General features: G+C 42.8%; 2 protein-coding genes and 1 long non-coding RNA gene across 3 annotated transcripts; 1 reads left to right on the top strand and 2 right to left on the bottom strand.

The window, feature by feature from the left end:
- The first annotated feature begins 475 nt into the window (after positions 1-475).
- Positions 476-9,586, top strand: dipk1aa (divergent protein kinase domain 1Aa). Its single transcript, XM_023414776.2, has 6 exons — positions 476-964; positions 5,702-5,836; positions 6,079-6,186; positions 6,377-6,553; positions 6,654-6,785; positions 6,924-9,586. The coding sequence occupies exons 1-6, from the start codon at positions 911-913 to the stop codon at positions 7,602-7,604; spliced, it is 1,287 nt and encodes a 428-aa protein (XP_023270544.1). The 5' UTR covers positions 476-910; the 3' UTR covers positions 7,605-9,586.
- LOC147818650 (uncharacterized) lies at positions 1,719-4,092 on the bottom strand. The gene is made up of 3 exons (XR_015437783.1): positions 3,960-4,092; positions 1,937-2,128; positions 1,719-1,853 (listed from the first exon to the last, which is right to left on the bottom strand). It is a non-coding gene; the product is annotated as an uncharacterized LOC147818650 (long non-coding RNA).
- Positions 9,556-13,260, bottom strand: rpl5a (ribosomal protein L5a). The gene is made up of 8 exons (XM_023414777.2): positions 13,119-13,260; positions 12,659-12,728; positions 12,421-12,536; positions 12,190-12,324; positions 11,733-11,935; positions 11,064-11,241; positions 10,000-10,088; positions 9,556-9,728 (listed from the first exon to the last, which is right to left on the bottom strand). Exons 1-8 carry the CDS (start codon positions 13,119-13,121, stop codon positions 9,626-9,628), a joined length of 897 nt encoding a protein of 298 aa, XP_023270545.1. The 5' UTR covers positions 13,122-13,260; the 3' UTR covers positions 9,556-9,625.
- Between the last annotated feature and the right edge of the window lie 1,563 nt (positions 13,261-14,823).

The raw sequence follows: 14,823 nt of genomic DNA, 5'->3' as shown, positions 1-14,823 counted from the left end.
GCGCTGCTGCTGGTTGTCGGTTCACCTTTTTTCAAACATTTGAAATTGTAGGCAGGGCGTTTAGCTGCTAAGCACAGCACATCCGCCCCTTAAAGAAGTATAAGTGTATTTATTTTTGCTCAAACACAGTAACTTCTCGGTGGAGTTTCTTCTGCGGATGTGGATAGAAATACCAACTAACGTTTTCAGCATTATTAATTAACGGTCAGACATTTTCACAGTTAAAACAAAATGTTCACTGACAATTCTCATAATTTCAACGACACTGGATTTGATAAATCTGTGTAGATTTTGGCCAGTTAATTGCGCAACAACAAAGTGTGTATTGACAGGTTATTTTTTATTTTGCATACGATGACCGGAAGTTGTGTTTGGCGCTAAATTATCAGGGATTTTATTGCGAAAGACATAGCGGAAGTGTGCACTCACGCTTGGTAGCATGACCCGGTCACATCTTCAGAGTTTAGCAACCACTCAGATAGTGATTCAATGATACCAGCAAAGGCTATGCTGCACCAATGGTCGCACTTTGACACACATTTTCGTCATTTTGGTTGACGACCAGAAAACTTTAAAACGTATTATAGGCAGAGGAAGTCGCGCCTGCGCTCTGAACCTACGTTTTTTTTTTTCAGCGTGAGGTATGTTGCTTTGCTTGAAAATCAGCAGCTGCTGCAAACAGCAGAGGCGCAGGCAAAGTAGAATATCAAAGCGTTCACACGGACAAGACAACCCGACAGTCCGGGGTCGTGGATCATTCTGGGGCTGAAACCGGCTGATATGCAGTCATTTCTGCCCGCTCCGTGAACCAGACGAGTGGTTTTGGTTTTGCGTGGAAGGCGCTTTCTCCCATGTATTTTGGATGATCTCCCACAGCCAGGTCCACGTATTGAGATGATCTATTTTTGTGATGGCGAAGGGTCTGTTTCCACGGGCCTGGGTGAAAAAGTCTTTCTATTTCCAGGTAATATCACCGGTCGATAATTGCTCTGTAAACGGATTATCGTTTATATTCTGCGGGTTGTGATTGTGAGCCTGTGTGTAATGAGGTCGTCGTAGTGTCACGTTAGACTGACAGCTTGCAGTAAATATCTCCAACCTCTGGCTGCTCAGATGGGAATTGTGGGCTGTTGCAAAACACCTGAGGAATGTCACTGTTAATAAAATATTATATTGACAGTTTTCCTGCTGAACCACCATAATTTCTACAGAGCAGAGTTCAGGCCTACCAATGAGTGTGTGTATACTGGGGAATTGTGGTAAATGATGCCAGGACTTATAACACAGGCCAGAGAGGAATCTCTCATTTCATATCACTTCATTTGAAGTTATCTCCTCCTCACATTACTGAGCAGCTGCCAAGACTTTCACTCTCAGCCCACAGTTGTTTCAGTAATCCTTTGGTTTGGATGATAAGAGTTGAACCTTCTGATTTGGGTACCAGTGGCCCGCTGCCAGCAAGTACAGTGCAGCCAGGGGTTTATGCAAGAGGAAGAGAATGCATGCTTGCATCTGCTCTAGAGACGAGTGTTTCATTACCAGATTTTTACAGTCAGTTTATCACAACTTTGAACATGGACTACTGGTGGCTGAAATCCTCTGAAAGGTGAGACATGTCTGCAGAGCTGATTTCATCTGGCCTCAGCCAACACCTGCATACACTTTCCTGTGGTCTCATAGGCTGGTTAAATCAACAAGATCAGTCATGATTAGGCTGTATTTCATCCTGTACTAAAATAAGATACTTCCTATCACACATACCTAGACACACACACACTCACATTCAGACAACACTGCGTTGTGTAAAGCTTTGAGTCACTTGTCAGGGTTGCTTCTGTTCCTATTTTGGCAGTCTGTGGGTAAAAGGAGAGACAAATTAGGCTAAGTACATTTTTGTGCTTTTTGTAGCTGACTGTGTTTTCAAAGCAGTTGTTACCTTTTTATTTTTAGGTCATCACACCTACACAATGCACAATGCAAACTCTGGCTGGTAACAAATGTAAAAAGAAGTCTTGTTAGGGAGCCAGCTGGTTTGTAGCAGCACACCAGAATGTGTTGGGATGGTGGGGTGTGTAGGTATGTTACAGGACATGGTGCGTTGTTTGTACAAAGATCCACAGGGTCGTTCCTAGTAGAAGAATTACAGGGTTATAAAGGGCACGTACAAGTCGCGTAACCTCTGATCATCTTCCGGACTCAAGTAGAACAAATGGCTTTTGAAATTCTAAGGTCAGGAGTTTAAAAAGCAGCATGAAAGCCAGTTTTGTATTTCCTGGATTTCAGTCTTTCCTGTTGGGTCTTTGAAAGCAGCATTGCAGTTCTTATGTACTATAACCGTTGCCCTGTTATGGGGAGGATTGGTGTCAAGACAATTTTTTCAGCCTGAGATGGTATCAACCATCTCCTGTGCAGTTTGTTGGTTCAGTAACATCTCCGCTGCAGACAGGGAGACACAAACTGAAGAAGCCAGCTCTGTCCCGAGGAGCTCTGTGGACTCCGGGGAGGAGGTGGACGAGAACAGGACGACGGACAAAACTACCAACCAAACGCCCTCCAGTTGCTACCTGAAACTGTGTGTGCAGCTCCTAGTGACAAGTTGTTCCACCCACAGTATGTGCAGATGTGATAGTGCAGGTCTTTTGTGTCCGCTGCAGCGACTGTACCTTACGACAGTTGATACTCGATGAGGGTTAATGCCGGGTAACTGAATCTTATTGTTGACAGCTTGGTAACCCTGTAGTTTGCACTGTAACTTTGCATATTTCATCCAGCTGTAAAAGTTTTCCTTCCTGCACAACTCAGCACAGCTCCTATTGTCATCAATTTAACATCAGCATCTTGCTCAATCTGCTACCACCTCAACTGTGTCATACCACTTGACGTTTTAATGACATTGTATGCCTTTCTCGTTTAGTTACAATATTTTTTATTTTACTGTACTTTACTCACATTTAAGTATACGTTTATTATGTATTTCAGTTTTGTTTTTTTTTGCTTATCTTAACTCTCATGTCGTGGGTCATAATACAGTTGTGAAACAGTTTTACAGTACACACTTTGCATTTCCTACATTTACATCAAATGGTTGTATTTTTTAGGCACTTGGATTCTTACATGGGATCAATTAAGTTTACCAAATGTAATCTTAGCTGAGACAATCACTACATAATAGGTTCCAAGGAAGTGGAGACACTGTGAAGGGCCACATGGAGTAAATGAACGATTAGACTCAGGTTTCACTTCTTTACATTGCAGGCTTATCATGTGTTCACAGAGACACGCTGAGACACACCATCAGACAGGCGACGTGCACACATGACTCAGTGTCACCCGCCTGTTAACAAACAACTTTTTATTTCACCGTTTTGTCTGTGCGCGTTTCCACACACCTTTGTACAAGCCAAAGGAGTCAGATCTGATAGTCGACTGTGGTTGCTTTATACTCCCTTGATACCTCCTGTTCCCTCCCTGGAGGCCCCACTATCTGTTTGTTCATCTCTTCGGGACACAGCGTTTAAAAACAAGGCAGCTCTGCAGAGGGAGAAATCTCTCCAGCTCTAAGCCGCTGTTAAAGCTCTGACAGCCTCCTTCTGCCAAGAGACATTTTGGTGAAATGCACCAAGATGAATGGGAGGCAGGAAAATTATGGTTCTCGTGTATACAGCCTTTGCTTTTCTGTGAAGTCCGTAGTTCACAGTGGGGATGTTTTACATATTTCATGTGAACAAACTCTAGGAAAAAGCCCTGGACCTCATTAGCGTTTTGTTTATTATGTTCAAAACCCACAAACAAGTCATATGCCCCAAAAATGTATAAAGAATCTGAATTAATGACCGTAAATCAACCATCTGTGTGTGTTCTGCTGCAGCTTGTATGGACTCAAAACAGACGGATCTTCATTCCTGTTTACAGTAATTACAGCACATCAAACATAAAAAGGCTTTTGACTTGGTCCCTACCTCGCTGGGTGCATATTTTTGTTGGGATTTGGAAACCATGCTGAAGCCGAACGGAGAAGCACAGCACGCTGCCAAAATACACACAACATTAGCTGTTCCTGCCATGTGATCAGAGTGAGAGTCAAAATCACTTGATCCTCCCAAGTGCCGTTACAGTCCCTGAAGAAAAAACTAATTGCAGTTTTGCTTTAGTACGTTAAGTCACATACTGGGGCTAAAACAGCAAGTTTGACCTAAATTCCATTTCACTGCTCCACTTCCCCTTCCAGCAACTTACTTCATTATTTTTTTTTACTGGATTGCATTGCAGTAGGCACCTAATTTATGTACTGCTGAAATGATCATTTTTGTAGCTGATTTGTCAACTAACTGAATATCTATTCTAAAAATAGACACATTTGTTGGGAGTTAAATCTTCAGCTGTTGGTCAGAAGCAGTCTTAAGATAACACAGTGGACACAGTGGTAGCTTCTGATGGTTGGTTTTCAGCCATACAACATCTGTCAGGTGATTGATTCACCACTTTGGCCCAGGTGGAAATATCTCAATGATTACAATGAAGTGTTGTACTGACATTCATGTTCCCCAGACGATGAATCCTAGAGACGAGAGACTCCCCTGTGTCTGTAATGCCACCATCAGGTCAAATGTTCAGCTCAGTACTTTGCTTTAGTGCCTCATTCTCTCCAATAATAATGACATTTTTATCAACCTCAGATTCACTTTATGTTAAGACCAATTCGCAAATGTTCACAGGATAACACACTATGAATATTACGCCTGCTAGTTAGCATTGTTGTCATGTTAGCATGCTGACAATAGCATTTAGCTCAAAATAACACTGTGCTGAAGTACAGCCACACAGAGCTGTTAGCATGGCTGTTGACATTTGATTGTATTTTGATAATTACTGATTGTATGTGCAGCTGAAATGATTGATTTAACAACTGATTAGTCTTTTCTCATCACTTTCCAATTGATTCCGGTTCTGATAACAGCAAACATTTGCTCTATTCAGAGGCACTTGCTTTTCTGTATTATATCATCAATGGAAGTGAAATCTTCATCTGTTGTTCAAAAGCAATTTAGAGTAAATGTAGTGTACAGATAAATTAGATATTAGATATTATGATTTATTATTATTAATCATTAGTTGGAGCTCTAGTACAGTAAACCCCCTGTGCACTGTATCCTGTGTTGTTCTTTTCTGCCGTGTTGTTTTGCCTTTAGATTGTGTACAGTTCTCAGGATTTGTAATGTCACCTTTACAACGTTTTGTTTCTTGAACGAGCGAAGAATTGTGTATCTGTATCACCACATTTCTGTGTTTTATCCGTGTGGAAAATAAGGCACTGACTGCATTAACTTGCACAATATCCTAGAAACAACAGGATTTGTGTCCAAAGGGACATTTTGAGACGTGACATGTGCATCCTGTGACACACAAGCCATAAACAGAATGGCCTGTCATGCTGCACCTCCAAAAACATTTTCCAGCTTAATGAGCTATTGTTGCACATAGCGACTAATCAGCCAACCAGTACCTTGTTATGGGACACCCCATAACATAATAGGTCACCGTGGCAACCTATTATGTGAGCAGGCTTAATTAGAATAGCTTGGATCGCGACTCTTTCGGTGCACTGTGTCTGTATTCTGTGTTAATACAGGCGGTATATGTAGTCTGGATACAGAGAGGGTGAACAAACTTTTGTGTCTCTGTCTCTGCTCGCTCTCTGCAGGCTCGGATCTCCTTTGTCCGGGTGAAGTACCTGTTCCTTACATGGCTGACTGTGCTGGTGGGGAGCTGGGTGCTCTATGTGCAGTACTCCGCCTACACAGAGCTGTGCAGAGGACACGAGTGCAAGAACGCCATCGTGAGTATTGGCACGATTCTCTCTCATCTCTTCGTTTGTTCAGACCTTGTTACTCTGAATACGGCAATCATTCAAAGGGTGCTACGTGGGCTACAGGTTGTTACACGATCAAGGCAACCTCAGGAATTTTGAAGTGGTTTTGGTTTGAGGTGATCTGATGTCTATGTGGCAATTAAAACGTGATGTGAATATACTTGATAATAGAATTACAAACACTTATCTGCGTTTTCTCTTTCTCCAAGTGTGATAAATACAGGAGGGGAATCATCGATGGCTCCGCCTGCAGCAGTCTGTGTGACAAAGAGACTCTCTATATGAGCAGGTGTCTGTCAGTACTGCCAAACAACCAGGTAGGAAATTGTACTTTCTGTAAAACCTTTAGTCTTCTGTAAAGGATAATGTGGTATTAAAGTTGTTACATGTGTAACAATGACCCTGACCAACGATTAAGGCATGGCCGAGTGGCTCTAATCTGATTATTCATTATCTTCATTATGTTCAGCATGTTAAGCGTTTCCTTGGCTCTCCGCTGTTGATCAGGTTTACACAGGAAGCTGGGGAGACCACGATGGGATCATCCGTTGTAAATTGGGGGAGATTGTGCACTACGAGCTGGGGGAGGAGCCGGAGCCTCGGAGAGAGGCAGCTGTGTTCGACAAGCCCACCAGAGGCACATCAGTGGAGAAGTTCAGAGAAATGGTCTTTAATCACCTCAAGGTAAGAGACTGTGGACGTGGGTCTCAAAGGTTTATATAGAACCAGATCTGAAACTTGAAACAACAAACTTTTAAGTCTCTTGTCTTTCTCCATCTCGCAGTCCAAGCTTGGAGAGCAGGCCAACCTCGCCAGCCTCGTCAGCCAGATCTTGTCTGTCGCCGATGGCAACAGAGATGGACGGGTGTCACTGCCAGAAGCGCGCTCCACGTGGGCCCTCCTGCAGATGGACGAGGTATAATATCAGGCCAGTGACTTAGAAAAAATAACATGCTTGTTGTTGTTGTTGTTGTTGGTGTATGATGTGTTTTCGCTCATTGGGGAAACGTGCAGATATAACACAGATTAACGGATCTCGGGTTTGTTCTTTGAGGTGCTGCTGGGCCTGCTGCTCCAGGATCGTGGACACACCCCTCGCCTCCTCGGCTACTGCGGGGACCTTTACATGACGGAGCGAGTCCCCTACGGGCCCCTGTACGGTTTGTCTCTACCCTGGCCGCTGGTGTCCTGGGTGCCGAGCAGTGTGCAGCGCACTATTGATCAGTGGTTCACCCCATCTTGGCCTCGCAAAGCCAAGATCTCCATGGGTCTGCTGGAGCTGGTGGAGGACATCTTCCACGGCACCTACGGCAGCTTTCTCATCTGCGACCTCACCGCAACACACTTCGGTTACACTGACCGCCACGAGCTGCGTCTTACCAACGCCGGAGCAGTTGTTCCTGAAGACGAGTTCAGACGCACCATGCGAGTACTGAAGTGTGAGACAGACGCTGACTGCGTGTACGGGGTGGACTGCCGGACGTCATGCGACATGTCAGAGAAACGGTGCAGGGAGGAGCCGCTCCAGCCAAACTTGGCGAAGGCATGCGGCGCACTGAAGGACTACCTCCTGCGCGGGGCGCCGTCAGTGATGAGGGAGGAACTGGAGAGACAGTTGTACTTATGTATGGCTCTCAAGGGCAATGCTGGACAGATGAACATGGAGCACTCACTTATCCTCAACAACCTGAAAGCTCTGCTGTGGAAACAGATCTCACACACAAAGGACTCGTGACAAGGAGAAGAAAATTCCTCTGAAATGATGCCAGTCACTCTCACGTGGAGCTGAGTATTAACGATGCTGTGATTTAGAAGTAGCAAATTCATTCAAAGTCATTTTTATCAACTCTTAACACTAATGAATGAACCGACTGATGGAGACTACCTCCTCCATCCCAGTCTGGGGCCCGGAACACAGTCAGAGTATGTTTAAAAACAACACTAAAAATATATATATATACTGAATGATTGCATGTTGCCATCAGTCACACTTAAAACAATTCACACAGCCACATTTTATCGTATTGTATTGTTCTCTACCGTGGAATGTTTTACTGTTTTTAGTCTCAAGAGCCGAGAGACTAAATTGATGTTTTTGCCACAAAATCATGCTGATGTGTGTGTGGACTAACACAGTTCATCAAAGAACAGTTTGTTGAGGAAAACAAGGATAGAGTGACTGTTGTACAGAGGCTCCAGTTTGAAGTGTATTGAAATTGCACTATGATTAGATATGCTCCTTAATTTTTATGTTAAGGTTGCTAAGGTTACCGATATTCTACATTTGTTATTTGTAACAAATCAAATGAAAAGGCGAAAACCAACAGTATGTTAGTATTTCATATTTTACTTCGCCAGCACTCAGCCCCAAGCCCATCAGCGCTGCCTGCTGAAGATATATTTTATCTTTTTTACTTTAAAATCATACTTCAATTTTAAAAAAGAAAAGAAAAGAAAAAAAAAGGTTAAAGAATGTCGTCAAACAGCTGTAATTTTTTAGCAACGGTTACTCAAACAACGAATTTGTGCATTTGTTAGGGGACTACTTTCAGCTGCGGATTAATACACATCTGGATCAATTCAAAATACAGTTCATTGCGGTCTGGGAATGTGTCACCAGGTGCAAAAGAGCAGCTCATCGATGTTTGTTTTTATACAGGAAAGTGTTGAAGCCTTGGCTGCAGGAACAGGCAAACTGAGATTGTAGGTTTTGGTCTTTTCAGGGGATTATTTGAAAATAAGGAAATTATAGAGCATCACCAGACTTCAACTTTAACAAAGACAGATTAGTGACGAAGGAAAAACCAGAATAAACAAACTAGTGGAGGAATTCAACAATAATTTCTCTATGAATGACTCGGTGCCAAAGAGCACTGAAGCTTTTCTGGAGATTCATGGTGGCGTTTCCTTTTGTCTGTCACTCATCTGTTTGCTGAAACGGGGAAGTTCATTCGCTTCAGATTGGACAATGTGATGGTATTTGTCTGTCAGTACGTCACAGTGTTCATACTGTGCATCAGTGTACTTGACCATGCTGCGAGTTTTCCACCTGTGACATCATCAATGCTGCATCAATGACACGAAGAGAAAATATTAATGTATTTAATTTGGTTTGTGAATGTTCTATTTCTCACTGAAAAGAGCGTTTGTTGTAACGTACTGCATCACGTTATTTTTGGATTTCCTCCGTCACAGTGCCACAGATCATGCTGAAATCACTTTGTGAATGTTTATCCACCTGTGAAGGTGGAGATCCTTTATCGTCACATTTGAATGCTGTATAAAAGAATATTTTCCATGAACCCTTCCAGACATTGCCGATGTGAAGTAACTGTGACCAAGTTGACAACGTAAACCACTTTGAGACAGACGTGACCTGTACAGCATGTCGAGCTTGTGGTCAATGCTGCTGTTAGTTTTAAAAATGTAAAAAAAAAAAAGTTTACTTATTGAAGAAACCAGCATGATTTTGCACAATTAAACTACATACCACTTCACTGTTACTTGTCAGGTCTGTCAAGATTTATATTGCACAATATGGCAATCCAGTATCTCACTCATATTGTGGATTAAAGATTAACACTGTAAATATTTGTCATGGGTATAACTAATCACAAGCAAACAAGGCCACAATGTTCCTTTAAAAAAAGAAAAGTACACAGTATTGACTGAGCCAGACACAAGCATGAATTTGAAATAAATTTATTTGTCTGTGAAGTGTGTTGTGTTTTTGCAGCAGGGCCCTGTGGCGAGCCCCTAACCGTCCCCTGCTTCTTGTTCTTGTGCTCGTAAGAAGCTGGCCTTTTTCTGAGCGACGCGATCCTTCCTCTGTGCCAGAGATAACTTGGCGCGATTCCACCTGCCCGGAAAGAAACACAACAACAGCTCCATTAACATTCAGCACGTCTGTGGAGAGAAACGTTTGTCCGCTCAGCACTGGGATCTTCCCAGTATTATTCGACCTTTAAAGAGGGAGATGGCGTTAAATAAGGGCAGTTTTTTCTCCAGTTACCAATAATGTTAGGTGATTATTTTAAGGACTATGTCATAACAATTTGGGTGAAACAGCATCACCAATTCTGGCTTAGAGACAGACAAAGGCATCTGAGATACGGAAAGTAGGAACCCACCTCTTCTTCTTGACGTCTTTTTTGGGTTTCTGTTCGTGTACGGGGTTCGCTCTGATGGCGGCGTGTGCTTTTCTGTACATTTCTTCTACCTAAAAAAAGAAGAAAACGACACTTACATATTTATACACCAAGTTTTGGCATTTCACGACACGCATGGTGATTTGTCTTGCTTCTCTCAGCCCCGTCTTGAAAACGACAGTAAACATCAGCTAATGCAAATGAAGGACCAACTACATTTTGCTCAGCGTGTTTTGTATCATCATCAAGAAGCAGAAAACAGTGGAGAATAACTGACTTAACTAACTGAACTAAATATAACAACGGAACGACAGACTTTCAGTGATTCATCTATTGACCACAGTGATAATTTCCTGACAGCAAAAGCAGCTATGACTACACACAGCAACAGGCCAGGTGTGAGTGGAGTCTACAACTGATGGATTAGTAAATATAAGTTTAGATTTTGGCATCTGTGCAGTATCTAAAACAATGATTATTTTTAAGAAGACCGCATTCAAAGTGTCTTTTATTTGTAGTTGTGGTTAAGGCCAATGCAAATGCGCAGTGATGAAAAAGCAGCTGTGCAGAGGTGCCATTTATTTAGGTACTGCCAGCATTTTAGGGCTGCAGTGTGGTTTTGGTTGACTGTGCAGTACAGCTCCCCCAGATGTCACTGTTACTGTTGCAACCATACCGCACATGCTATGATGTCTGACAGTTAAAAGGTAAGACATCATCTGATGAGGTTCTGGTAAAGTTCATTCAAACATGTCAGTGCTCTTTGGTCACCGTTTCTAATTCACTATCAATCCTGTTCTGCTGTTTCTTGTTACTTATTTGTCAACATACAGTACATGCCCATAGCAATGCATCTGAGGAAATCAGCTGACAAGTCATTTCATACACCACCACCCTTTAAGAATGATATATGAACATAACTGGGAAATTTAGATTAAGAAAATCTGGCTACCAGATTGAATATTGCATCTGTAACCATGGCCACAGATGCTGTGTTGAAGTCTCATATAGAGTCTATCTTCATGTGCGAGAAGTTCTTATGTTACCGTGTCTGGCGTGACTCCGTTCTTGATGAAGCGAGAGAACTGTTTCTTGTAGGCATCCTCGTCCTCCTCCATCAGGTAAGACATGTAGTCGGCCACATTCATGCCCATGATGTGTTTCCGGTGCACCTCTGCGTTGAACTCTTTACTCTCTGCGTCGTAACCGGGGAAGCGTTTTAGACTAGGGAACGACAAAGGGCAGAGATCGCATTAAGGTAAGTGGACGAAATGTATTTTTCTCACAGCATTTATGGTTTTGTTCAGTGCTCTAATCAATTACACTGCAACACAATAAAAGTTGTTTGCTTCGGTTCATCCTGCTTCTCTCAGCCCCGTCTTGAAAACGACAGTAAACATCAGCTAATGCAAATGAAGGACCAACTACATTTTGCTCAGCGTGTTTTGTATCATCATCAAGAAGCAGAAAAGAACCAGTAACCATAAACTGGATCATGTTGGCAAACCAGTTGCTCTTCTGTCGAATAAGCACTGACTGTTACCACGTGAGGTGATGAAACACCAGTCGTAGTGCTTCTGTGTGATGATGCAGTTTTATTAGTGTAGGAACGGTGTTTAAGGGTTTTCATTTGCTCCACATCTATATATAGTAAAGAAGTGAAGAAGCAGAAAAACAAGCATAAGCAGCGGGTGCTATTCTCACATCATACTGACCTGTGAGGAATGGCCAGCCCTCCGTCGACTGCCCCCTTCAGTGCTCCGAACACCTTGTTCCCTGTGGTGGTTCTGGCCAGGCCTGCATCCAGGTAACAGGTGAAGGCACCCGGCTGCCCGTCGACACTCTCCACATTGAACTCATCTCCCGTCACCTCCACCTGACCCTCGTACACCTGGTCCATGCCAAACTTATGCAGCAGCTAAAAATGAGGAGGAAGGTGCAAAAGAGGATGTGAGAAAACACTTGACAAATCTGTTTCCGGTAGTGGGCGCATCATGACGCATGATGACGTGTTTTACGTTCGTTCTCACTGGGCTTGAAATGCGGAGATTTTACAAATCTGACCTAACCTCTGGAGTTGCTACTTCAGCACAAATCTCAGTGTCACATCCATGTGCTGTCTCTGCTGACATCTGCAAGTGTCAGTGTGGGTGTGTATATGTGTATTCTTACCCGGCGAGCCAGCAGCAGCCCGGTGCAGTAGGCCGCAGCGTAGTTTGTGAGGCCTACAGAGATGCCATATTTAGGCAGTTCGTGAGAGTAAGCAGCACACACAATCTGGTCCCCTTCAATTTTTGCATAAGCAATCTGGACAAGGTAGACAGACAGAGGAGAGGGGGTTAAAAGTCAAATCATTTTTAATCTGTGATCCCATGAGTTTAACTGAGTCCTGCAGTCACTGACCTGGCAGCAGATGTCCCTGTTGGAAAACCTGACGATCATGCGGTACTTGGGCGTGTTGTACTTGTTCTTGTCCTGCACAACCAGACGCTTACGAGCAAAGAAGTCAGTTTTCCCCTCTGGCAAGTTAAAAAGAACCAAAGTCAGTGGTTGATTTAAAAAAAAAAAAAAAAATGAACAGGAGTTTGGCTTAACAGTGTGAAGGTTGTAAAGCTGGTGTGCAGTTAAAGTTTGCACTTACCTCTCCTTCTCCTGAATTTAACTTCATATCTCTTGAAGTAGGCCTTGCTCTTCACCACTTTGACGAAACCCTGAGGGGGGGGGGTGAGGAGTGGAGAGATTAGCTAGTAGCTAGCGATGAAGCGAGGAGAGAAAAACGCCACACAAGCAACACAAAATGCCATCTCTTATTACGCTTCAATATGCAAATATGCTTCAATAAGTCTGTAAAAGCCCCTCGTGTGTGTGTGTGTGTGTGTGTGTGTGTGTGTGTGTGTGTGTTTCCAGCAGTGCAGGCGGTCAGCTGAGGTTTCATCAGCCATGAAGCGCCACGCTGAAGCCCAACAGCTCACCGGCCCGGTACAACCGAACATCCGCAAACATCTCCCGCTCACACCGCTGTCAACACTTCTCCACCATCGGACACATCTCTACTCACTCACACCGTGTGCGCTGGATGTATATCGATATATTTTACGCACCATTTTGCAGAGATTTTGCTCCTCTTCCTCCGGGACTCAAAGAAGCTGCCTTTAGAGCTGCGATAGCTTCCTGACCTGACGTTGCAATTTCTTCGGTAACCGGACGTCCCATCAGCAGCGGGCAGCGCCCCCTGCTGCACCGGAGGACAGCGCCACACATTACCTACAGGGGGCAGCAGCGATACAGACAGCAGGGGTTCACTCAACCTCTGCAACACTGATTTAGGAAAGTATTTTGTTTTCCATGTAGGTTACGACAATATGATTCAATATACATGTACATTGTGATTTATTAGGAGCTTAGTGAGATGTCCATGAGATTAGAAAGTAAAGTGGTGAGGAATTAGCTGTTGAGCCAAATGGATCTTAGATGGATAAAACAAAACAAAAACAAAACAATATCAACACTCAAACAATTTTAGCTTTCAGCTTAAAACTACAGCAACTAAAAGCCAAAACAGGAACTCAGGAACAATTTATCAGTTGTAATGAAATTAGAATAAATGAAGCCTGCTTCAGACGCTGTCTCTGTGAGGTCCGTTTGTGTTGATGTAACATCCTTGCATGTTGTGAAATCAAGCTACTCAAGAAAATGATGATGGTTTGGGCTGGGAAAGTATAAATGGTGAAATCTCTGACGCTTGGGTGGATTTAAAATCCAGAGAGAGGTCACAACATTTGACAACTGAATCAGAAACTGAGAGTGAGCTGGCTGCCCACCTACACAAAAGAGCTCTTTGCTCATCTCACATTTATGCCTTGTTTAACATTATTACCGCACAACCCACTCTTTGAAATCTTGTCCATGTGTCAGTAATATGTATTGACTACTACCATGACTAGCTGTTGATGTGCGTGCAAAACTTAAAATCATGCAAATGTGGAAAGAACAATACAGTAAATGGCAAATGTTGACGGTAAGAGCTGTTTTGTTTGACATTAATAAAAGGTGATGGGTTTCTCAGTTGTTAATGAGTCATTAGCACAAGTTAGTCACCTACAATTATAAATGTTGGGTTCCACAATTCATCAAGTCTGCAGTTGTAAATGTTAATAAATTGTTTATAAATGGATTATGGTCCAGATGTCCTGCAGCCATTTTCCAAAAGGTAAGTTGTCCGACATTTCACTGGAGAGGAGGGGTCTCCCTGATGAATTAAAGAGCTGAAAAGCAAAGTCTCATGTTGGAGCACGATTTTCCACAACCTAGCAACCCAAAAATGTACATATTAATGACTTATAACTGTCTATAAAGCATTATTATATGGTTTATAAACCATTAATAAATCTATTAATTCAAGTTTATAAAGTCTTAATAAAAGGCAGAGATTGGCACCGTTTTGACTGATGCATAACTGTGATGTGATTGACAGCTCCAGAGCAGCTACTGAACGGACCTTAAGGTGAGATTATTTTTCCAATAACTGTTTTGTTCCTTCACAGATAGTCTGTGTGTATGATCCTGTGGGAAAACAAAATTGTGAATAAACACTAAAGAAAGAGACAAGCAGATGTGTCTGAGCAGCAGATGTCAAATGTCAAATATATCTGAATGCATATACAAGTGGGAATGCGTAATGATACATCAATGACAATATAGTATAGCTATAATTTCCACCTTCAGTTACACATCTCTATTTATAGCAAAATCATAGTATACACACAAGTTGGAAAGCTGCCATCATAGTCCAGTATGACACGCACA

This window comes from Seriola lalandi, unplaced genomic scaffold (assembly GCF_002814215.2).
Source record: "Seriola lalandi dorsalis isolate HSWRI2012SDOR001 ecotype SW California unplaced genomic scaffold, Sedor1 jcf7180002054542, whole genome shotgun sequence".
NCBI lineage: Eukaryota > Metazoa > Chordata > Actinopteri > Carangiformes > Carangidae > Seriola > Seriola lalandi.
The sequence above is the reverse complement of the archived record's forward strand: the minus strand, read 5'-3'. Positions and strand labels throughout refer to the sequence as shown.

Bases quoted from the DNA above. Each gene is read 5' to 3' on its own strand.
- dipk1aa (XM_023414776.2), top strand. From the start codon at position 911: ATGGCGAAGGGTCTGTTTCCACGGGCCTGGGTGAAAAAGTCTTTCTAT. The intron at 965-5,701 runs GTAATATCACCG...CGCTCTCTGCAG, and splicing joins AAAAGTCTTTCTATTTCCAG to GCTCGGATCTCCTTTGTCCG. The intron at 6,187-6,376 runs GTAGGAAATTGT...GCTGTTGATCAG, and splicing joins CAGTACTGCCAAACAACCAG to GTTTACACAGGAAGCTGGGG.
- rpl5a (XM_023414777.2), bottom strand. The intron at 11,242-11,732 runs GTCAGTATGATG...GTCGTTCCCTAG, and splicing joins GGGCTGGCCATTCCTCACAG to TCTAAAACGCTTCCCCGGTT. The intron at 10,089-11,063 runs GTAACATAAGAA...TTCTTTTTTTAG, and splicing joins ACGGAGTCACGCCAGACACG to GTAGAAGAAATGTACAGAAA.